The sequence below is a fragment of the Atractosteus spatula genome, chromosome 26 (assembly GCF_055471065.1).
Source record: "Atractosteus spatula isolate fAtrSpa1 chromosome 26, fAtrSpa1.hap1, whole genome shotgun sequence".
Lineage (NCBI taxonomy): Eukaryota > Metazoa > Chordata > Actinopteri > Semionotiformes > Lepisosteidae > Atractosteus > Atractosteus spatula.
The window spans coordinates 5,127,982-5,150,688 of record NC_142731.1 but is presented as its reverse complement, the minus strand read 5'-3'; the positions used below and the strand labels follow the sequence as shown (position 1 = coordinate 5,150,688).

Sequence of the window (22,707 nt, the reverse complement as noted above, 5' to 3'; positions counted from 1 at the left end):
ACCCCCCCCCCCAATGCAATGCACCAGGAGCGAGCATGGCAACTGACCACGAAGCTCTCGGCGGAGGAGCTGGCTTACCTGGTAGATCATGACTTTGAAGTTGCGCCTCTTGAGCAGCTCCGCTTCGTTGCTCTCCAGCCGCTTGATCTGGCCCGCCTGCTTCTCCAGGTTCTGCCGGACGGTCTTGACGTTGATGCTCACCTTGCGCACCTTCTCCAGCATCTTGTTGACGGTGTTGCTGGTGGTGGTGTGGCTCTTGGCCAGCTTGGTCAGCTCGCTCTGGATGCCCGTCACGGCCCCCTCCATCTCCTGCTGCCGCTGCTCCAGGCTGTTCTGGGTCTGCTGGATCTGGTCCACCGCCCCGATGATCTTGTCCAGCAGGGTCAGGACCATCACCCCGTTCACCTGCTGGTCCGCCTTCGGAGCCAGCTCGTCGCCGGCCGCCTCGTCGTCCGAGAGGTCCGTCAGGGCCACGCGCTCCAGGTCCAGGCTAGAATCGGCCATGGCTGTCGATCTCGGGGCGTGGGGGGGGGGGGGCGCAGAGACAAAATCTACAGGAGCAGCAACCGAGCTTCGAACCGAATCAACCCCTTCTCTCCAGGTGCCACCTGGATTCAAGGTCTTCTTTCCCCTTGGCTTGCCTCCTCTCTTTTTTTCCTTCTCTTTCTTCTCCCTCTCTCTCTCTCTCTTTCCCTCTTTCTCTTCCCTTCTTCTCTTTTCTCCCTCCTGTCTTCTTCACCCTGGGACGCAGGCCAGAGAAACGGCGAGCGGAGAGCTGCTCTCTCACTTACAGCATGTGCGCTCGGGCTCGAATGCCACTGCTGTGCCAAGCCGTCCCTTCAAGCTGATCTTTCTGCACCTTTTTTTTTATTTTTTTTTATTTTTAGCCCCCCCTCCCGGCAGCCCCCATTGGCCGGCTCCACCCCGTAGTGTGAAAAGGCCCCGGCCCCACCTCCCCACCCCCCTCCCTACCCGGAGGGACCCACCCCCTGGGTGGGATGGTTGGAATAGTTCGAGAGGAGATGAGGACTGCTCTGTACATGCAAGCACAGGCACAGCTAAGCGAGGAATGTGCAGCCAGAGCTCCGATCATTTTTTCCAAAGCGTTTTTTCCCCCCCTTTCCCAGGACATTGAAATTAAACTGAGAGAGAGATGAGGAAAGGCGTAAACTGTTGAAACAGCTAGGGGAGTGGGGTGCGATGGGGGGGGGGGGGCGGCTGCTTGGTTGAGGGGGGATGTGAGATGTGAGCGCACTGGCGAAAGGGTCTCCCTGCCCCTCTCTGAGCTTCCACGCTGCAGAAAGAGGCGGAGAGGCAGGGACAGAGACGTGGGATATCCATCCTCATCGAGCGGCCCTAACCTCAGCAGTTTCGGATGTTGGCTGTGGTGCTCGCCCATTGTTTTCGCGAGTACAAAGGGAAGGATCTCTTTAGAAAGGCGCGGGGCATTCATCGGCAAGGTCACATGAGTGAGCCGGGTGACCACAGGTTTATCCTGCCACAGAGCAGGCTGGGCGTTGAGCTCGGCTGCGTTCGGGGAAAACATTTTTGGCCACAACTCCGAGGAGCAAATTCCTCCCCGTGTACTGGAATAAAGAGCTCTGGGGCCCAGGAAAGAGTTAACCGCTCCAAGAGCACACACAGCACGAAAAACTCCTTAACCTCCTCCACGGCCTCCCCATCCTGGCCCTGCTGACCTGCGGTTCGCCTGCGTTCAGCTGAGCGGTCTGTTAACCCAGCCCTTTTCTCAACTGATTCTAGATGATTGATTGCAACTGTGATATTTGGTTCTTGCTGTGGCTCGTCTTGCAGGGTGCTGGTTGGTGGCTGAGGAGGGACTGGGTTCAAATCCCTGGGCCTCCCCAAAACACCAAACATTCATTCCTCATTACTGCATCTTATTAGCAGCTTGAAAGCTGCAACTGAAAATGCCGATGCACATCTAATTAAAGAAATTATAATATTTATCAAAGCTACCAGACACCGAGGTCACCAAAACTGGACTAGAAAGCCCTGACATAGGTGCATAACTCAAAAACACGTTTTTTTTAATTTTTACTAACGGAGATAAACAGCACTGAGGCAGCAGCGTCTTAGCTGCTTTTTTTCAAGCCCCGCACACCGCTACACTGACTACAAGCCGACTTGTCTGCGCAGATGTTATTCTTCAGATGGCCACCAGATGGCGTTTTCTTTCCGAACCTGCGGTCTTTTTCTCTTGCGGCGGGGGAGGGACGCAGCACGGCGTCCATTTAGCGGTGTGACAGACAGGTGCCGGCCCATTCAGCAACGAATGAACCCAGAATGGGTCAGAGGCGATTGCCGATTCAGTTTTGTTTTCTTCTCGTTTGCCCCAATATTGTGGCCTTTCACATGAAGCCAGCTGCAGGGCGCTTCTAAATATACTTCTGTTTAATTACAGCATCAGTGTCAGATTCTTCACAAAGCTGTCTGTAGCTTGCCAAAGCACACATCAGACACAAGGAGCAAACTCGTAAAAAATCTCAGTGTCTCCCTGCTGAAGACTACAGCACTTTTAAACACATACTGACACCATATTATTAACCCTATAGTTCATATATATATAATAATATACCTGATTATAATAATAATTCCTTACACTTTTCTGGACACTCCACTCAAAGCACTATACGGGTAATGGGGACTCACCCTCCACCACCAGTGTGTAGCTAGTAGTGGTGAAGGGGAGACCCCATTACCCGTATAGTGCTTTGAGTGGAAACCAGGTAAGTGTTGTATTAGTGCAAGGATTAATGTTTTAACAAGCTCGATCAGCTCATTACTGCCTTAATGGAACCAATGGATCCAGTTAAGTAAAGAGCTCAGCTGGAAAACCAGCAGGCATGTTGGTCCCCAGAATTGCTGCTTCATCTCTCAAGGATCAGAGCTCTCCTAACTGAACAGGTTTTCTTGATTGATTTCTCAGCGGCTCACAGGTGTTACCAATCTTTTAAAACAGCTGACAAGATGGTGGGGGAGGGGGACTACCTCCAGACCAGTTCGTAATAACTGAATCTTCACAGGCTATGGTCTCCTCTGTTTTCCTTCATGCTGACTGTCAAACAAGTTTTCTCTGAAAACAGTTGTGTGAATGTCATTCATTTACAGACGCTCACTCATGTTTGGCTAAATGCACGCGTATTTATAAGAACGAGAAAAAATAAGCAGAAAGTCTGCACCCCGTAAAGTGCTTCGCTTTTTGCCAATGTAAGTAGCCAGTACCTCAAATAAAACTACAAATAATATATCGGTACAAATTACTAAGGTGCAACTCCACTGGTTTCAGATTGGACCAAATCCTCATCCTCAAAGGTAGCAGTGGTTAAAACGCTCAATAAGTTTTGCATTTTTTGATGTGCTTTTCTCATTTTGAGAATAACATTGTACTTAAAACCCAAGACGTGTTTAAATATGCAGTTTAACGATATGGAAATACTGTACCTTATCGGCCAGCGACAGGCATAATCAGCCCAGCGCTACGACTGTCCTCCAGCGGAGCGCCAGCCCCCCCCTCACGTGATCAGAGTCAACGCGTTCGTGACGTCAGGCCGTGCGGGCGAAGAGGCTGATCAGCTGATGTTTCCTGGAGAAGGAGGTCGGAAAGCTTCAATTACAGTAGGAAATTGACTTATTATTGTTTATATTTCTCACCTCAGTAGATTAAATGGCTCTTAAGTCTTCGCTTTGTTATTATGTTTGAAAATACGGTGCCATGTGAATTTTTAATTACGCTTTTTTTTCTTGCTCCGATCTTAGGTCAAAGGTACGGCGGTAAATAAGGTGTAAATGCTACTTTGTACCGTAATCATTCACAACCCGATCTTAGTATGTACAAGCTGTGTGTTTTTATCATATATACCTTTGATTTTAACTACTGTTTTTGTGAAAGCTCTTATTTCCATAGGTGTTGTGTTCTCTTGTTATGAAATCATCACCCACATTATCTAGATGTAATCATCCAACCTACGCCTCAGGGAAAAAAAAGAAATACTTTACTTGCTGCATCGTTTACTTAAGTACAATTTGCCCTTTTCCACTTCACTTGAATGAAGAAATAGTCAAGTGAGCCCATTCATTTAAACAAAACACGATCGTTCATGTACCAACTTCATATAGCGAGATTCTCGGAATCTCTTAAAAAAATTCTTAAAAGAACAGTTTTTATTTAGTTTAGCACGGAGATTATGGACTATGGCGTTAGGAAACCTTGTCTTTCATTCATACAGTGGTTGCATTTGGGATATTAAGGTGCAGAACCAGGTACTAGTGCTGTATGCTATTAACGTGTTTCCTAGCTGACAAGAAACACGTTTGAATAATACTGTATTTCACCATTTTGAAAAAAAAACGGGATCTAAAATTATACCCTCATGTCGCTTGGCCCACTTTTATTGAGGCTATTGAGAATGACGTGCTTTAAAACCGTAGAAGTGACACACTATTGTAATGGCGCCCTTGACTGCTTTAAAAAACGCCAGTGCTGCAGAAACGCCAGCGCATTGAAACCTATTGGGTTACACGGATTGAATTGCTGCCGTCCTTGTGTATTATAATAGAGGACTCATTCTGTTTCAATCTTGTTTGTTTGATGCACTAACCGCCTAACTGGACGTGTGGGGTGAGCTTGTCATTTGGTTTAAACGGCGATTCAATTTAATTTCTTCCTGTCTCCTTACCCTAGACGTCAATTCACCCGGCCCCTTTAGGTCGGCTTTGCATGATCTAAAACCACCATGTTCTCGTACAGCAACATCTGCGTCCATAATAATATTTCCTTGGCAGTAATATACACCGACCTGAAGGGGCGATTCGTAGAAAAACAAGCAGTGACTATTTTAAGATGTCTTTTTTATTTGTGGATAATGCGGTGTCTCAGTTGATTACTGTAATCAAGTCTTGCTGTGAAGCCGAGAGGCTGTTTTCAGCTGTTGCCTCTGTGCCTCAATAATTTGGAATCCATTGCGTGATGACATAAGAATGATCCACTTGTTCGGCTTTTGCTCTTGACTGCCTTAAATGAAACACTGCAGTAATAGGCTGTTGTTGGTTCAGATTATAGAGACGTGCCGGGGTTTGAAGCCTTCATCTCGCTCGTGCCGAGACTGGTACCCTCATAGTCACGTGGTCTGTAATTCCTTAAGCCTCCGGGGTGGCTGTGCACTGTTGCACACTCTTGCACAATGGTGCTCTCTGCGATGAGCAGCAGCGGGTGAATGCGTGCAGACGCCCTTCACGAGGGGCCTGGGTGTTCATAACCTCCCCCCAAGCAGATGCGTTACATTCGTAGCTCACAGTAGGAGAGCCGCTGTCGTCCTAGATGAGGTCAGGATACGATGCAGTACTAGAAGTGCCGCGTTTCCTAATGTTCGGGCACCTCATCAGTTTGCAGCAGATCTCCTGCCTGGCTCCCGGCCTCCAAGGGGACTGAGTTTTTTCGCTTGAGATCAGTTAGCTTTTAGCAATCAAAATGCACAGGATAGGTCCAATGTTGTCTTCTGGCTTGTACCTGTTCCTGTGCTCGCAGCCTTTGACAGACCCAGGAGAAGCTAAACAAAGCAGCCCATAGACTGTCAGCCCCACCTGCACTTAATTTTAAGCAACTGAGGTACTTCAGTGATTTTTGATCAGGGGTGCTAGAACAGATCTGGCCAGCTGAAGGTAAAGGTTAAGAACTACTGCTTTAAACAAACTAGTGCAATGCAGAATGTGGCTTCCTCTACGAAGGCCTAGATCCTTTCACTTTTACTTCCCTGTAGCCTCAAAACCCTCTGAATTTGTTCTCAGTGGCTCTGAGATGCCACTGCCTTCTTCAATAGATGTCCTTTGGTCACTGAGTGAAAGATGCCATACTCGGGCAGCTTTGACCTGCCTGTGTGGTGATATGCACAGGTGAGTGTGGTGTTTGGGAATGACAGCAAGGGGATGTAATCTTCATGTGGATTCAGAGGTCTGAACTGAGCAGTCCTTCCTTGTAGCAGCTCAGCAGGGACTCTGCTGTGGCCAAACGCATGAATGACAGGCGGTGTTGGGAGGGATACAGAATTCTCTGCCACACAGGATGGGGCGGGCAGTGTGCTTGTGTTTTTGTGCTTTAAGTATGTGCCCGTTCACCACACCGTGACTCTGTTTACCCTTCTGCCTGGAGGATTTTCAAAGGTTTGGATCCTCCTTTTATTAAGATGAGGCTTTTCAAGGGCACACAAAAAAGGTCATCGCTCTAGCTGTGCTACCTGGGCTTTCCTGTGCTTGCTGTTCCAGTCACGCCATGACTGGAGCCCCACCTTGAATGACTCAGGCATCATGAAAAACACGAAAGGATTGCTTCCGTTCCTCATCCGTCTACACTCTTTCGATGCTGGGAGACTCCTTGACTGGTCCATGTAGCCGTCTCTAAGAATTTTCTTGGCATATAAGACTTCATCAGGGCTGAGCCAGTTTTCACGGCATCTCTTTCTGCAATAGCCAGCAGCCTGTTCATATTCTTGAAGTTTCACCAGCTCGCTTAGAAGAGATACAATTAGATGCTGTTGTCATAACTCCAGAGGTCTTGGAAAATATCGAGAATTTCACACCTCTAAGTGGACCAGAACATCTTGGACAGAACCTATACTTATGGTTTTCTTTCTCATGAGATATACTTGAACATATTTTGTGTTTACAACTGTTTGTCAGTGCTCAGGTCAGGTCACAGGGGATGTACACAGTGGTTTAAAGAGTAGCTAGATCCTGTTATGCATAAAGCTGGATCTTAGTGTTTCATTCTGGAACTGGAGATCTTTTATTAGTTTGCTCTGTGCTGTTAACCCTAGCTCCTAATAGGTTAATATGCTTGTTTGCATGTGCACTAAGTTTTCCGTGTGGATTTGTCCCTCTTTTTTGATCGATGTAATCATACCAGGCTGTATAATGAAGCCCCCATTGGTGTTCATTTCTTGCCAGGTTTGCTAATAACAAGCTTTGCTGTGGTTCAGGTCATTTGGGGTTTTATAAAAGCAAGTTTTGGTTCCTGTTGGTCTGGGTAGGAAAGCTGTCATTGGTAAGCTGGGCTGTCTTTTCTCTTTAGGGCCTGAGAAGACCTGTGGTGTGATCATGGTAAATACGTCTTAGAGAGCACAGTTCTTGCAGTCCGAATCTATTTAAATGGGACCTGGAAGCTCCAGTGATTTTGTAGAACAGGATACGTTACTGGTATTGTTGTGTGCTTGCTAGATATATGCATTCAGGACAAAACAGACTGCCCATTTTCACACAAAGTGCAGCTTGTTTTGCAATGATAAAATGGATTGCTCAGCACATTTTCTGTCCTCCTAACCAGTGCTGTATTTCTGTGCTCTAGCAGCTAGGACAGCAGCAGGGCAAGAAGACGTCGGTTCTTATTCCCCACTGGGCCTGATTCGCCAGCCCCTGTGCCGCGATGGGGGAGCTGTTCAGAAGCGAGGAGATGACCCTGGCCCAGCTCTTCCTCCAGTCGGAAGCTGCGTACTGTTGCGTCAGTGAGCTGGGGGAGCTGGGAATGGTCCAGTTCCGCGACGTGAGTCCCTTTGTGTGCCTGTTTTTCATGTGAAGTAAAATCGCCACCTGTCGCGCGACGGTGTGCCATGAGTCTGTCCTGCTCTGCCCTGGTTATGAGCCTCAGTGATGAAACTGGAACTTCTCTCAGACCTTTGTGCTGTCTATCACCCTCGAACCCCTGGCTGGGTCTCGACAGGCCCCGTTAAGAAAACGCTATGTGCTGCGGTTGCCACGCTCCCGAAGTCGGAGAGCTAAATCCTGTCAAACGCATTCCAATATTTTAAGAAGATAAAGGAGAAAATCAGGAGTGGGAGCTAAATAAAGGACACTGGGGAGGGGTTATTAGACCCCCAGATAGATTGTCAGATAGAAAACGTGTGGCTATGCTGTCATAGGTCTTGCAGTACCAAAATGCAACCTAGTTGTACTGCTTGTATCAGAAGGAATAAGTGGCAGAAAGCTGCTAATTCCTTCTGAGGGTCTTCTGAGGATAAGGCAGCTAGGAGTCTGTTCCAGAATCTCAGGGCCCAAGACAGAACTACACCCTGGATGGGACAAGGCAGGACTGGCGTACGAGCACTGACAATTTAGAGACAGTGGTTAACCTGACCAGGTTCTTTATAGAAGGGGTGAGGATAATTAGGGCATGTGGTAAAAACCCGCTTGAGCATGCATACTCCACACAGAAGGTACTCCAGCCAGAAATCGAACCCCCGACCAGGACAGCGATGCCATCATGCTGCTGAGGGGTTTCACAAATTAGCGAAGCTTTTGGAAGTGAAAATATTTTTTTTTTCGCCTGCAGCTCAACCCGGACGTGAATGTGTTCCAGAGGAAGTTCGTCAATGAAGTGAGGCGATGCGAGGAGATGGACCGCAAACTCCGTGAGTGTCCTTTCGAGACCTTAAGCCCCTTCCCTTCCCGAAACTGTATACGGGACTTCTTCCATGCCAGTGGTGCATACTGGCGTACAGTATATGGGATTTCTTCTGTCCCAGTTTCCTTGTTGGTTTGTGGAGCCGGTTTTGTTTGGGCCTTGGCTGCGTCTCGAATGGGGTAGGAATGAGCGAGTGAGTCTCCCCTTCAGGTGCCTTTTGGAGTTTCCCTTGCTGAGCAAAACAGAGAGAATTCAAGCAGCACTGCACAATGTTCTTACTCTTCTTGCAGTGCCCTGCAGTTGCAGTCACACAGTCTCTGAAACGTGGTCATTTCCCAATTTCTAGCTGTGCTTGTGCTGGCTTCTTTCCTTCCTCAAGCAAACTGGCCTGCATTCATAAAGACCCCAGCCTGGATTCTGCTGTTGTGTGTTTGGTGTATCTGGTGTGCGATTGCGGTCGCGGTGCCAGGTGTACATGCCCAGGATTTGACTGAAACGCACGTGTTTTTTTAGGGTTTGTGGAAAAGGAGATAAAGAAAGCCAACATTCCGATCATGGATACCGGGGAGAATCCGGAGGTGCCCTTTCCTCGGGACATGATCGATTTGGAGGTAATGCTGCAGCCCTGGAGGAAGCTGGAGAGAAGGGGTTGAGCTCTGATTTTAGCCGGGCCGTTCTGCCGAGCTCCGTTTGTCCTGACGGTTTCCCCCCCGCCTCCCGCTCGCAGGCCACCTTCGAGAAGCTGGAGAACGAGCTGAAGGAGATCAACACCAACCAGGAGGCCCTGAAGAAGAACTTCCTGGAGCTGACGGAGCTCAAGCACATCCTGCGCCGCACGCAGCAGTTCTTCGACGAGGTCAGGAAGTTCGTTGGCCCCTCTGGAAGGCGTTCCCACCGCCATCATGACAGAGCCACGCTTCTGCCATCGCCATAGTCTGTGCCTAGACATGAGCCAAGTCCTATCCTAGCGCACAGGCAGTGCAAATATGTAGAAAGTGCAGATCCCTGTGTCGGAGGTGACTTAACAGTACAGCAGAACTGGTGAATGATTAATTTCATTACCAGTGCAATTGAGTAAAGGGCTGCTCTTTACCCTGTGGAAAAGCTATTTAATCTGCTTCTTTATCTCTTTAGGAGCTGTTAGGCAGTCAGATTGAAGTAAATAAGTCAACTGCATGTGGTGCTTTACCAACAATCATTGCCTTTCAGACGCTCGGTGGGGTTATAGAGCCCAGGGGAAGGTTCTTAGGGCTCCCCCTCTGGCCGGGCCTGGGTTGTGCACACTGTAGCTCAGCATTCGCTCATTCCCAGTTACGGGGGGGCCTTCGATGGTTTTGTTTTGGTGGGAGCCTGGGGGGGGTGTCTTGCGATCAGTCTTCTGTGTATCTTCATTTCTGATTCTCAAACAACAAACCGAAGTCTGGGGTTTAAGCCCGGTCATATTGTGAAAGGGGCTTTGAGATTTCCCCGGGCTTGGTGTTTAGCATGTTTTAAAAAATGATTTGACATCAGATTTTTTTTTCCCCCGTGGTGAGGGGTAGGGGTGACAGTAGCAGGGATTAAGACATCTAATGATATTTGTCCTTTTCCCAGTCTTCTGTGTGTTGTAATGTCTGAGAGAGCAGTAGGCACTAAGAGTGGAGGTCAGGGCGCGTCCTGCAACTGAGAGCAAGCGAACACGCTGCCCCCATCCCCTGAGCAGAAGACTGGGAAAGTAGCTGTTAATGGCATGCGGTTTCCTCCTCCTCCCACAACTCCTCCTTTCCTTCTCTCTCTCCTCCCTGCCCTCTGTCTCAGCACTCCGCTCTGGGCTCTCCTCTTCTCCATGCTTGGTGTGTCCGGGTTGAATTTTTCTTGCTGATGAATGAAATGGGATTGACCTCTGATCACGTCTGAGATCACCTGCAACTTTAATCATTAAGTAAACTTGTTCGTCCTGAAAATCATCTCTTTTGTGCCAACAAATGTGAGAATCATTTTACACTGGAAAAGCACACAATATGGTATTAGATATTTGATGCTATTCGATATTGAATGCCTTCACTGCATATATTGATACAGGCTGATGGATTGTGTAGTTGTTCCCCTTCTTTGTAGATCTATTTGTCTTTAACTATGCTTTCTTCTCAAGAGTTCGTTGCTAAATCACTTTGCAATTCGAAACAGGGTCTGCAAGGTTGTGCATTTTGCATATGCAGTTCGCAAATGTTTTCCGATAGAACCTGAAATGGATCCAACACCAGTTTCAGTTTCTATTGCTAGTCTTTGACAGGACTTTTGCTGTTTGCTGAAATTGAAAAGGATCTGTTTTTCCCTGTAGTATTCAGAGCTGTTTAATGAGGGGTTTTGTCGGTGACTGCTGTTCCTTAATTTAGGACGGCAGTAGGTTTCTCAAACCCCTTATTTCAAAATGTGTGCATATTCTTAACTCTCTATTTCCTTGTTTGTGCTCAAACCCGTATTGCCTTTCAAAGATGTTATGTACAGATTCCACATTTTTTTTATTCTAAAAATGCAAATATCATGCAATCACTGCAGGTTCACACTTAGTGCACGTGTGCATATTTCAAAACCTTTACACATCTGTGGCCTCTACTGCAATATTTGTCAAGAGCAAAGAAAAACAAAGGAAACTACGATGTAAAGAATGAAATTGATGTTTTTTTCCTTGTGGGTGGGAGAAGTGTCTTCTTAATAGTTGGCAGCATGGGCTGTCCTGGCTAGCCTTGAGCAATTTACTGGTTCTTTCCAGCAAACCGAAACTGGACAAACGACAAACAGCAGGCTCGAGGCCCTAGCCTTGATGCTGGGTTCTGTCCTCGTTTGTACGACTTTTTCATTTGATATTTGTGTGCATGGCTGGTTGCGTTCTTGTACTAACAATCTCCTCTGAACCGCGTTTTTATTCTTTATTTCTCCCAAATCTCTTCTCTTCATCCCTTCATGGCTTCTGTCTTCCAGCTGTCTCTTTCTCCTCTCATTCCCACTCCTGGTTCCTGCGGCCGCATGTCACTAACGAGCTTCATTAGCTATTAATTGGTTTGTGAATTCAGGCTGAATTGCATCATCATCATCAGCAGATGGCGGACCCCGAGCTGCTGGAGGAGTCGTCCTCTCTGCTGGACCCGAGCGAGGTGGGCAGGGGAGCCCCCCTGAGGCTGGGGTGAGTACACAGGTGTAGGCCCACCCATCCCCCACCACCAGACACCTGTCCCTCAGTGCCCTCTGCCAGCCTGCATGGACTGGGCACCTCCTGCGTGATCTCCAGACTGGGAGTTTCCAAAACCAGTATGTTGCTGGCAGGCATATACAGAGCCCTGTCCTGAAATAAAATGTGCAGCAGCCTGGACATAGCAAATACATCTGTGGCACAGCCAAAAGCACAAAACAGAGCAGACTCCAACATAGCGGGATTTATTACTCAGGCTTTGTGCGATGTGCAAGGTCTGACACAGATGCTCATTTTATGACCACACTCTTGATATAGAGCACAGTTATTGTCATGTAGCTTTTGTACAACAATATTGTAGGGCATAGACACTTCTATCTATACCGAAGAAGAATTCCGCCAGTATTATTCTGTTGCTGTAATTTGAAATCCATGTGTATTTGTTGGTTTAAGTGAAACTGGTATACCAGATGCCTCAGTTATGTTTTTTTTGTTACCCTGCTTGCATGCAAGTGAAAACTGACATGCAGACATAGTGGGATGAATTGCAGTTTCCAGTAGTGGACATTTCACTGCAGGGCAGCAGCTCTGCCAAATGAAGCAGAGGATCAGGCACTGCCTTTCTGACTATTTTGTTCAGCACTTAGCAACCAGAATGCAGTCCCAGCTGAGCTGCAGAGCATCCGAGTTATTTACAGAGCCCGAGACCTGCAGCTGGTGTGTTCGAATATCAAAGGTTACACACAGTGGAGTCTTAGCACACACTGCACAATTGCAGCGGGCATCAATTTCCAGCCGATCGTATTTTATAGGGGCCCAGGATTTGGTCACTTAACAGCAGATCAATGGGAATGCAGGCACACTTATTCCAGGCTGGCTCGGGGACCAATATCCTGAAACCTCTGCCGCCGGACCGATACATCACCAGAAAAACAGATCGATGGACACAGAGACAAATTGCTGAGCAGCTTATGCTGTGCAAATGCAGCGCCTGCTTTTCTTTTTCAATGCCACCCAACGCACGGCAGTCCAGCTGAAGCTCGTGCAGAAAAGGGCTTCAGACAGCACTTGCAGATGGATTTAACAACATTGGCCTAACGCTAGTATTGTGCGGTTTTTTTTTTTACATCAAACCAAATCATTGTAAGGTGCTTTCCAAAAAAGGGGAAGGCGGTGTTTCATGTGCCTGGACTGCTAATCTCCATTAATTCCTCAAATTATATTGAGATCCCTCAGATCATGTTTTGCATGGTGTTCCATGGGCGCCTGCCAGTTCAGTTTATAAAAGGATCCCAAATGCATCAAACCTTGGAAACTGCATTTGGGCCCTTGAAACATGGAGACATGCGTTTTTCTTAGCCTTGGGTTTCTCATTAATCCTTTGAGAACAGTCAAAGGTTATTTAAAAAAAAAGAACAGTCTGTGCCAAGATTTCACTGCAATACCCTGTGGGGACTTTGGGGGGAAAAAAACAGCTGTTGGGGGGGAAAAACAGCATTTTATTCTTCTTATTCATTCGTCTGCCACTTTTATCCCAAGTGACTTGCAGATGTTACAATTATCGTTTTTTTCCCATTGTGCACATTTTGATCACGTGTACAGCTGGCGCAATCTGAGGAGCGGATCGTGCTCAAGGGCACAGCAACTGTGTCCCCACCTGGGATTTGAACCTGTGACCACAGCCCTAACCAGAGTTTCTCACTGCTCCCCTTTAGCTGCTGTTAGTGGATTTATGGCAGTGATCCTCACCTCAGCTCCTGGAGAGCCACAGCTCTGCAGAGGTTATAGGAACCTCCAGCCCCTCCGTGACGAAAGGCCTGAAACAGTGGTAGTTAGAGCCAATGATTGATTTACTTGAAGCCATTAGGAGTTCAAGTTGAAATGAAAACCAGATATTGTCGTGGCACTTTGGGACAAGTTCTCGGCACAGAGCTAATTTTAAGATAAGATCACTTCTTTTATTGGCCACAAACAATTTCTTGTATTTAGGAATTTCTTTTCACATATCCCAGCTTGCTCTCCATGAGACACACAGACAGGGAGAGAAGCTGGGGGTCAGAGCGCAGGGTCGGCCATTTATACGGCACCCCTGGAGCAGCTGGGGTGAAGGGCCTTGCTCAGGGGCCCAACGGAGTAGGATTCCTCTGCCGGCCACAGGATACGAACCGGCAACCTTCCAGCCACAGAGCCACCACTCCGCCCCCCTTTTTTTAAAGATAAATTTTGAATCTGGTTTGCTCCAGAGAAGCGTTTTTGCTCGAGCTTGAAGTGTGTAGTAAAAGACGTGGTGTTGCTTGTTTGGGATTTGGATCAGAAGGCCTTGAGTTCTCTGTGTGGTGCCTGACCCACCCCCCCCCGCCCTGCCCCCTCACCGGCTGCGTGTCGCCGCACAGGTTCGTCGCCGGGGTGATCGGCCGGGAGCGAATCCCCATGTTTGAGCGCATGCTGTGGAGGGTGTGCCGAGGGAACGTGTTCCTGCGGCAGGCGGAAATCGAGGATCCCCTGGAGGATCCGGCCACGGTCAGTATCCGGGTTCGGGGGCGGCGGGGTTGGACGTGACTGGGAGAGTGGGTGGAAGTACAGCTTGTCTTACTGGGTCACTTACGGTGAAGCGGTCAGTAACTGGGGGCGAACGGCCATGAACACAGTCTTGCTTGAGGGTGAGGGGCGCTCACGTGGGCTGACCCCTTGGCAGCAGTCCTGGTCTTTCTTGACGGGCCACATTCGGGGGGGGTTGTGACTGAGGGGCCACAGAATTGCACCCCTGGCTCCTCGGGCAAACCAAGACAGCCCGTGTCTGGACCTGCAGTTCCTCTCCTACTGAGCCAGATTACTGTGCCCACAATGCGTGTCCAACCTGTCTCAGGTCAGCCTTAACCCAGCTCACGTTCCCAGTCAGCAGGTGAATAGTCCTGGAGACTTCCTCTTTCTCAGACAATGTGAGCTTTTGCTTTGCAGGAAATGCTTGCAGCTGAAAAACACATTTCAGCAATTTCTGTTGACACCTTTGTTGTCAGCGGGTGTGAAGAACAGATATGGTCTCAGAAGGTGATTTCCACTGTTGAATGTTTTAAAATGCACAGTGTGGTTTTATACCTTTATATATCAGTACCTTTCAGCTATACTGCTGCTTTGATCCTTTTCTTGTTTTATTTTTGTAGGTGTTCTTATAAACAGCTTGTTTTGGTTTCTCTCTTGTCTCTTTGAAAATACGGTTGATTCTGACTGTCAAATGCGGTTCAGAGAGCATGATTAGATGACAGATATCATTCCCAGGAATGAGAAGGGCATTCCATCACGTGGACAAGCACAAAAAAGTATTTGCATGCCCCCAATTATCACCTACATCTACCCCATGATATGTAGCTGTGGAATTGTTTTTTAAAAACAAATTTTTGGTCACAGAGGTGCGTTTTCAGACTGTTAAAAATAGTTTTCCTTGGAGACTTGGTGTTACTGCATTAAGCTGTAGAAAAAGTGTAACATTTGAAAATGACTTGTCTGAGTTGGTATCAATAAATGTGGGTGAATTCGGTTCCACCTTTTTAACACTGTGCAACCCTTCTGTTCCCACAGGGAGACCAGGTGCACAAGTCCGTGTTCATCATCTTCTTTCAAGGTGACCAGCTGAAAAACCGGGTCAAGAAGATATGTGAAGGGTAAGTGCAAAAGCAGGCCAAGACCATCTCTTTTGGATTCCTGAGTTATTTCTTTTCTAAAACAGAGGGCTGGCTTTATAGAGTAAAGTGCAGTTATCTTGAGAGCAGTCTTCCAAACTGCATTGCCTTATTTATTTCCATCCACAGAAAGGCAAGGGTTAAGACTCCTGCAGACTAAATGCCTTCAGAAAATGTGACCTAATTAGCCTCTGCTGTTTCTTCTAATCGAAGAGATTGTGCCTTGTTTATTTGACAAATCCGTTTAATTTAGAAAAATCTGGCGAACTGAAAGTTATCCCATTAAACTGATAGGCTTTCAGTCCATGTGAAAGACTTGAGGTTCGTTTGCTTATACAAAACAACATGTTTTAAAAACTCACTGAGGTTTAAACTCGCTTTGCTTACTCAGCGAAGGCGTCCGCCTGAGCAGTGGTTGAGCTCTGCGGTCAGGGGTTCGAGCCTGGGTCGTGTCACTAGCCGACTATGACTGGAATCCCCCAGAGTGTGTACTGCCGAGGGTGGGGTGAGATTAGTCTTCTGGCTCAGAGTGGCACAGCGCCCACTACAGGCTCCTGGGCTCTAGTGAATAGACACTTTTCCAGTCAAGTGCTGAATTTCCAGCATGAGGCTCTCGTTGGCTGTGATGCAGTAACTCAGTGGTGAGAGGGATCTCAAGCTCCCCTGAGCACCGCTGCGAGCCAACAGGAGAAAAAACCCCACTGGCTGTTCCAGGCAAGGTGACTGTAACCAAAATAACCACCTAAATAATCTCTCTCCATACTTCCTTCATAAAAAGCCACCGTTCTGCTTTGCACTAGCTGTGCTGATCGCTGTGTTTCAGATTCCGGGCGTCCCTGTACCCCTGTCCCGAGACGCCGCAGGAGAGAAAGGAGATGGCCGCCGGGGTCAACACCCGGATCGACGATCTTCAGATGGTACGGAAGTGGGATCTTGATGGTGCGATGAAAGCCCTGGTCCTCAAGGATAGAGGAATCCATTTCTCCAGTAACTGGTTCCGGGAACACGGCAGCTCTTGGAAAACGCAGTAATTGCTAATAGTGTGTCGCAAATAACGTGTGTGAGACCTGCCCTTTCTAAGCCGACGTTAGCACGCAGAAGGAGTTCTGCAAAATGAGGATCTCATCCAGTCCTTTCTTGATAGAAGCTAGGAAATTGGCTTCCACAATACGTCTGGGTAGCTTGTTCCAGCCTCACACAGCCACTTGGGTAAAAACATGCCTCCTGTTTTCAGTTTTTAAACACACCTCCGGCTCGTGCCCTCTGCTGCATGTTTCACTGTTCATCCTGAAGAAATCTTGATGGGTTGATGCTGTCGGGGCCTTTGTGGATTTGGAATGCTTGCATCGGGTCCCCATGTAGTCTTTTCCTTTCGAGACTAAGAAGATCCAGTCCTTCCAGTCTGTGAGTGCAGGGCATTCCCTGAAGCCCCAGAATGTATCTGGTTCTTTGGGCCAAACACAGAGCAGCAGTATTGCTGTTTTTTTATCACACGGCGCCCAAACATCCTAAACGAGGCCGTGCTTTGTGGGAGCTGCGGGCGGCACAGTCAGTTTGCACAGATGACAGATCTCCTGCGATTCTGCCGGTCTATCAGCCTCCGTGGTTTGTGACCTCATGTTGTGTGACAAGCCAGGCTCAGCAGTTTTGCAGGCTGCTTGCAGGGGGCTGTGTTGTTGTGCTGTTCATTTGTGGTTTGTATGTTCATTTCACAACTTCAGTCCATTTCCCCCAACAATTCAGTTTATTCCTTTTATCCACCCCGAGAGATCTTTTCTGTTTTTTTTTCCTGTTGTAATAAGTCACTGCACTTCACTCGTGCCTGCAGGGGTTGTCCATTCTAGATGCTCACTTGCTAGGTAATTGATTCTGGACTCTCACTTTCTCCGTCGTTCTTTCTGGAAGCTCGCTTTCTAGATGATTCATTCTAGCCACAGTATTCAAGCCCTGCCCATTTCCCTGATTTCTCTTCGCGTTCTGATCATCCCGAGGAAACAGGCATTTTCCTTAAGACGAAACCAGGCAATATGAGAGCTGTGTTTTTCAAAAAGCTTTCAAAAGTGGAAACTTTAAGAACTGCCCCCCCCCCCCCACCACCACCACCACCACCTCTGTGCACAACTTTGCCGTCCAGCGCTCTGCAGAAAGAGCCGGAAACTCCAGTTTTGAGAAGCGAACATTGTTGAAGGCACCTGTTGCTGGGCCTCAGTGCTAAAGATAATTTTCCCCCTTGTCATTATGTAAGCCCCCTGCCAAAGCACTCACTGAAGTCCCCTCTAGCAAAGCCATATGGGAAGGCAGATAACTTTATCTACATCCAACATCTGCGCTATGCAGCGATAGGGAGGGGCACGCTTCTGGTCAGTGAGTCAGACCTATTGTTAACGAACCTCAGCAGGGAGGGTGAAGACAACTGTTAATTCCATCCTCTTTTCTGCATAATTTTACTTCTTGCAATGTGTGCCCTTGTGTTTTGCAGCATAAGTGAAAGGGGCTCCTTGAGGCTGTGTTTCTTCAGTGTCTAAGGGCTTCTCAAGGTGCTGTGCAGTGAGAAATAGCTTCACGAAAAAACTCCATGCACAATATTTTGGCCACTGCCGAAAATATTGAGAACCCCCCCCACCCCCTAAACAGTGCCGTGTTGAGCCTCAGCCAGCAGCAGTGTATTCCTTAAGCTTCTGAAGGAAATTAAAGCTATACAAAATAAGCTCTAATAGAATTTGTTAGCCTCCTTTGAAAAATGTGGACTTTAATTTTCCACATTTTTGTATTCACCTGTCAACACGTTCGCAAGTGTATAACGTCTTGGTCGTGCTTTCACTGTGATGCTGTACCTAAGGTTATGGTATTAAATTCAGAGCTGTAAATGCTTCTAAAAGAAACTTGATTCTCCTGTCATAGTGTTTACTGTGGTGAAGTGTGATGCTGTACTGGAAGCATGCTATTATGGGTACATAAAAGACAGAAATTATTCATATAAAATGCGAAGGCGTACCACAACAAATGCAACAACAGCAAAGGTGTACGACTTGAATGGTTCATTTAAGGCGGTGCAGCTGTGTTTGGCGTTACTAAGTGATCCAAAGGTCTCCGCTTAAGATTTTGCATTACCTGGATCACAATATGTCTTCTGGAGCTCTGGGAAGTGAAAACGCTGTCCTTATCGGGGAAGGAAAACAGGCTCTTTAATCTCTCTCTTCTCCCTGGGGCTGATCCACCCACATAGCCGCTCTGAGCTCCCACCGACTCCCTCCCCCTCCCTCGGTGACTGTGATCGCCCACTCTAGCATGGCTGGCATGTCTCTCCCCTGCCTCATGCCAGTGGGCAGCGCCCCCACACCACTGACTCACTCCCAGCGGCCTGTCCTCGGTCCGCCAGCTGCCTTCAGTCACCTGGATCAGTTACAACCCGTCGCGCGCTTTCAGTTGCTGCTTGGCGTGTCAGGAGGCTGACGCGGCCAGGCGGCTCTTTATTTTACCCAGAACGCCCTGCTCCCCTGGCGTGAGCGTGGTTGCGTGGGCTGTGCGTGGGTTAGGGGTGCTGGAGGTGGGTGGGGGGGGGGGGGGGTTCACATTTGCTGATCCTGAGGAATGAGTCTCAGTGAGTCGCACACAGTGCTGGCCCATGTAGCAGCCCGCTGTAGTACAGGACTGGAGTCATGCTACTCATGCAGCTCAGCTGTAATAGAGTATCCCCTCAGACGAATCGCAGTATTTAGAGTTTCAAGCATACATGTTTGCAATCTTTAACAGAAACTGTTATTTTCTTATTTATTAAGTGTAGTAATGACCATTAAAAACTTATGCCCCTTAATTAATTCTACAGTGCTGTGCTCGAGCTTTCATTAGTGTGGCATTAAGATGCTTGATTTCCCACTAAAGATATTTGAACTTTTATAGCTTTTTCATCCATTTACATACCAGCTAGAGCTAAGCATGAAAGCAACAGTATCAAGTGTTTGGGGACAGAAAGTGAAAGATGTTTCTGCAGTCTGGGGGATTGACAGAACAGAAACTGCGGTCTGCGTTGTCAATGTGAACGCTGATCCTGTAGCAGTGTGCACTGGAGGGCAGGAGGATCTGGAAAGTGGATAAAGGGGAAGTGGGAGGGGGAAAGATGTGATCCGCTCCTTCTCCCCATGCCCCGCAGGTCCTGAACCAGACGGAGGACCACCGGCAGAGGGTCCTGCAGGCGGCCGCCAAGACGGTGAGGGTGTGGTTCATCAAGGTGCGCAAGATGAAGGCCATCTACCACACCCTCAACCTGTGCAACATCGACGTCACCCAGAAGTGTCTGATCGCCGAGGTGTGGTGCCCGGTGACGGACCTGGACTCCATCCAGTTCGCGCTCCGCAGAGGCACGGTGAGCCGCAGGGCCTGGGGGGGACACTCGCTCCGGCACTCCGCTGCCGTTCGCTCCCAGCGCGTGTGCACTGGTCTTTCATTCACAGCAAGGTAGTGAGCACCCGTCCGCCGAGCTACAGGACCCTAGTTCTTCGGACTGTTAGTCCGAAGTTCGCAGTGACAGGCACCCTTTCTGTGGGATTGTACAGGAGGAGAGCAGCTGGAGATGTTTTCCACTCTTCCTGCGCTGGTGTTTGTATTGCATGTTCTGTATGAGGGTGGTGTGGCAGCGCAGTAGTTAGCATTGCCTCCTGGCACCTCTGGGGTCCCGGGTTCTATCCCTGGGATGTAATCTGCATGGCATTGGAATCTTCTTCCTTTGTTTGTGTGGGTTTCCTCCAGGTGCTCTGGTTTCCTCCCACAGTCCTGTTGGTTCCTACGGGTACCAGAAATACTGGTAAGTTAATTGGGTACTGGGAAAACTGGTCCAGGTGCAGGTGTGTCTGCACCCCATCCAGGTTGTACCCCGCCTTGTGCCCGTTGCTTTCTGGGATTGGGTTTTGGCCCCCTCATAGCCCTGAATTTGATGAAGAGGTTGAAAAATGGAGGGGTGAGTGCATTCTGTTTGATTGGCTGCTTTCTGCTGAGCTGTGTGCAACCCTAATACGCTTCTCTAAAGAGCCAACCCAAGAAAGCACTGTAATGTGAAGTGTGTTAATAGATCACTTATTGCCTGGCAGTTTAGTATACTCTGGTCTTCTGAGGCAGCATTCGTGTGTTCAAGACCCAGAAGGAATATCATGGCTATAAATCTCCATGCCAAGGATACACAAGAGTGATTGTTGTCTTACGTGCTTTCTTACAGCCTTCTCCTCAAATTACTGATTAAATTTCAGCTAAGGCTGTGTAATAGGTGCAGATGGTCTTAAAACTGCAGAGCAACTGGAAGATATTTGGAAAAAAAAGAGGATATTTATAGGGAGGTATATATGGAAGTTCCTTGTTTTCTTAGAATTGCAGAATTTTATTTTGTCTCAGAAATGCCACAAATGATTTAAGTTTTGTTTTGTAGACTAGAGTCACAGACATATTTGAATTGCTGCTGATAACAGAAAGAAATGCTGAAACCTTTGCATTAGTTGAAATTATAGAGCAAAGTGAGCTATGAACCGTCCAGCGGTTAAAGCAGTAGGAAAAATTCCTTTTGTACAGATGGTCTCAGTGAAGGCGTGAGTCAAGAGGAGTTCAGTGAAGGGAAAGGTGGCAGCAGTGAGCTCAGTGGAAACCCTAAACTTTCACTCCAATCCCTTGGACTCGTATTCTGAAATGCTTCAGTGTTTAACCTCCAGGTTGTTTTGAAATTGCAGTGGATGAATCATGGTGTGGATGAGTCATTTGCCTGCATGTTTTTGAAAGGTCATGCCAGCAGTATAATATACCCGCTGCAAATAAATGTCTGGAGTATCTGTGGCCTCTGTCCAAAATTAATGAATTATTGGGCACTGCATAATCTGTTTGTTCACACTTGTCAGTCCTATTATCTTAGGTATTCAGCTCTGCCTGCTTTTAGTACAGCATAGATCCTTTTGTCTGTTTTGAACATTTACTTCTTTAAGCCTTCATTACCATGATTCATTTGGATATTAAGAATCAGTGTTCAGTGTCCCTGAATACTCATGGACACCTGTTGTGTCGGGGGAGCTCCTGAATTTTTGTTCAAGACCGTTGTGGGTCAGGATAGCCGTGACCTGGCCTGGCTGTGGTGACTTTGAGTTTATTGGTTGAAGCAGGGGTATTCAGTCCTGCTGCTGACAAGCTGCTGCATGTGTGGGTTATTCAGGTCCAAGAGTTGGGAGGAGTTATTTAATTGGTTGAATTAAATCAGTCTCACACCAGTGATGTTTACCACAGAATATACAATGTGAGATGAAAGAGTTCACTCCCGAAGGCATGAGATTGTACAGTTACAGATGGAGCCAATTCAGCACAAGCAGTTCCAGGACCAGCACTGTGGAATTCTTCAGGTCAAAGGTCAAGGTGGGAGAGAGTTGTCAGAATCTGGAGGTTTATGGGACCATAGATAGTTCTGGAATTCTCTCTCTCACACTCATTCTCCCACCTGCTCTGTTTTTCATTTAGAAGACCAGCAGTACCAGTGTGGAAATTCTGGAAAAAAAGTGTACCATTGCTGATGTCTGATTACTGGGAATAGTTTTCCCTGATACGTCCTGAAAAAGCTTTGCACCACAGCACAGAGCTGAGTTTACTTAGGGTCTTGTTTCTTAGGCAGCTGTGTCCCAATACCATGTATTATTGAAAGGAAAAATAGCTCGGATCTCATTTCTTTCCACCTCGCCTTACTTAAGCATACGTTTTCTGATTGGAAATATGTCAAATTAAACGTCCATCTGTAGCTGTACTATGATTTTGGTTATTTTAATCCATTAGTTCCAGAACAATTAGAGACTGTAATGAGCTAAGTATTTGGATTCCATCTCTCTTGAAGTTAATTACAACTGATTAAGAAAAATGACCAGACAGGGCTTTGAAAATGACTATATAAGGCATATTCTTGTTCCCACTTTTTATTGGATTTTTATTTTTGTACAGTATTAAAAAGGCCCATTTGTTGCACTGAGCTAAACATGTAACAGATCTGCATTTCCAAATCACACCCACTGTCGGCTAGAGGTTAAAGGTTCTTCTGCTTTGTACTGGGGTGCAAGGAAACGCCTGCCTGCTTTTCAATTTTCACACCCACGTGCCCCATCTCAAGCCTGAAATGTCGTCCATTTGGATGTAGAGGCAGCAGATGGCTGCTCTCACAACATCTGTCTGCGTTGAGTTTCAGTAGAACCTTTATTTAGAAACCTGTTCTTTTTTGCTTCTCCAGCAGCAATAGGCTGGCGGTGCAAGAGAAAGACGCAGAAAAGAATGCAGAACGCCTGGGAAAACAGCGATAAAAAAGAACGAGCAGGTTGCACAGCAGTAGATATGGCATCGAAGATGAAGTAACGGGGGGAAAAGCAGGCGGTGGAGAGCAAAAACTTTCTGAAAGCTTTTCGCAGGTCTAGGCACCTGCTTTCTGGAGATCATTACACGACACT

General features: G+C 47.5%; 2 protein-coding genes across 8 annotated transcripts in view; one reads left to right on the top strand and one right to left on the bottom strand.

The window, feature by feature from the left end:
• The window catches only part of cavin1a (caveolae associated protein 1a), a 32,747-nt gene extending 29,212 nt beyond the window's left edge, over positions 1 to 3,535 (bottom strand). The window contains exon 1 of the mRNA XM_088906109.1: positions 79 to 3,535. Within this exon, the coding sequence (XP_088762235.1) occupies positions 79 to 504 (426 nt within the window). The 5' untranslated portion in view covers positions 505 to 3,535. The remainder of the gene's footprint in view (positions 1 to 78) is intronic.
• A 7-nt stretch (positions 3,536 to 3,542) lies between these two features.
• atp6v0a1a (ATPase H+ transporting V0 subunit a1a) overlaps positions 3,543 to 22,707 on the top strand; it is a 44,368-nt gene continuing 25,203 nt past the window's right edge. For 2 of the 7 annotated variants that reach the window (XM_088906090.1, XM_088906085.1), the window contains exons 1-10: positions 3,543 to 3,636; positions 7,361 to 7,552; positions 8,339 to 8,417; positions 8,924 to 9,021; positions 9,138 to 9,266; positions 11,491 to 11,573; positions 13,973 to 14,099; positions 15,156 to 15,238; positions 16,080 to 16,173; positions 19,407 to 19,619. In XM_088906090.1, coding sequence (XP_088762216.1) covers positions 7,436 to 7,552; positions 8,339 to 8,417; positions 8,924 to 9,021; positions 9,138 to 9,266; positions 11,491 to 11,573; positions 13,973 to 14,099; positions 15,156 to 15,238; positions 16,080 to 16,173; positions 19,407 to 19,619 — 1,023 coding nt within the window. In that variant the 5' untranslated portion in view covers positions 3,543 to 3,636; positions 7,361 to 7,435. Of the gene's footprint in view, positions 3,637 to 7,357; positions 7,553 to 8,338; positions 8,418 to 8,923; positions 9,022 to 9,137; positions 9,267 to 11,487; positions 11,574 to 13,972; positions 14,100 to 15,155; positions 15,239 to 16,079; positions 16,174 to 19,406; positions 19,620 to 22,707 lie in introns of all 7 variants that reach the window. The other 5 variants (XM_088906088.1, XM_088906083.1, XM_088906089.1 and 2 more) reach the window with 3 other exon arrangements.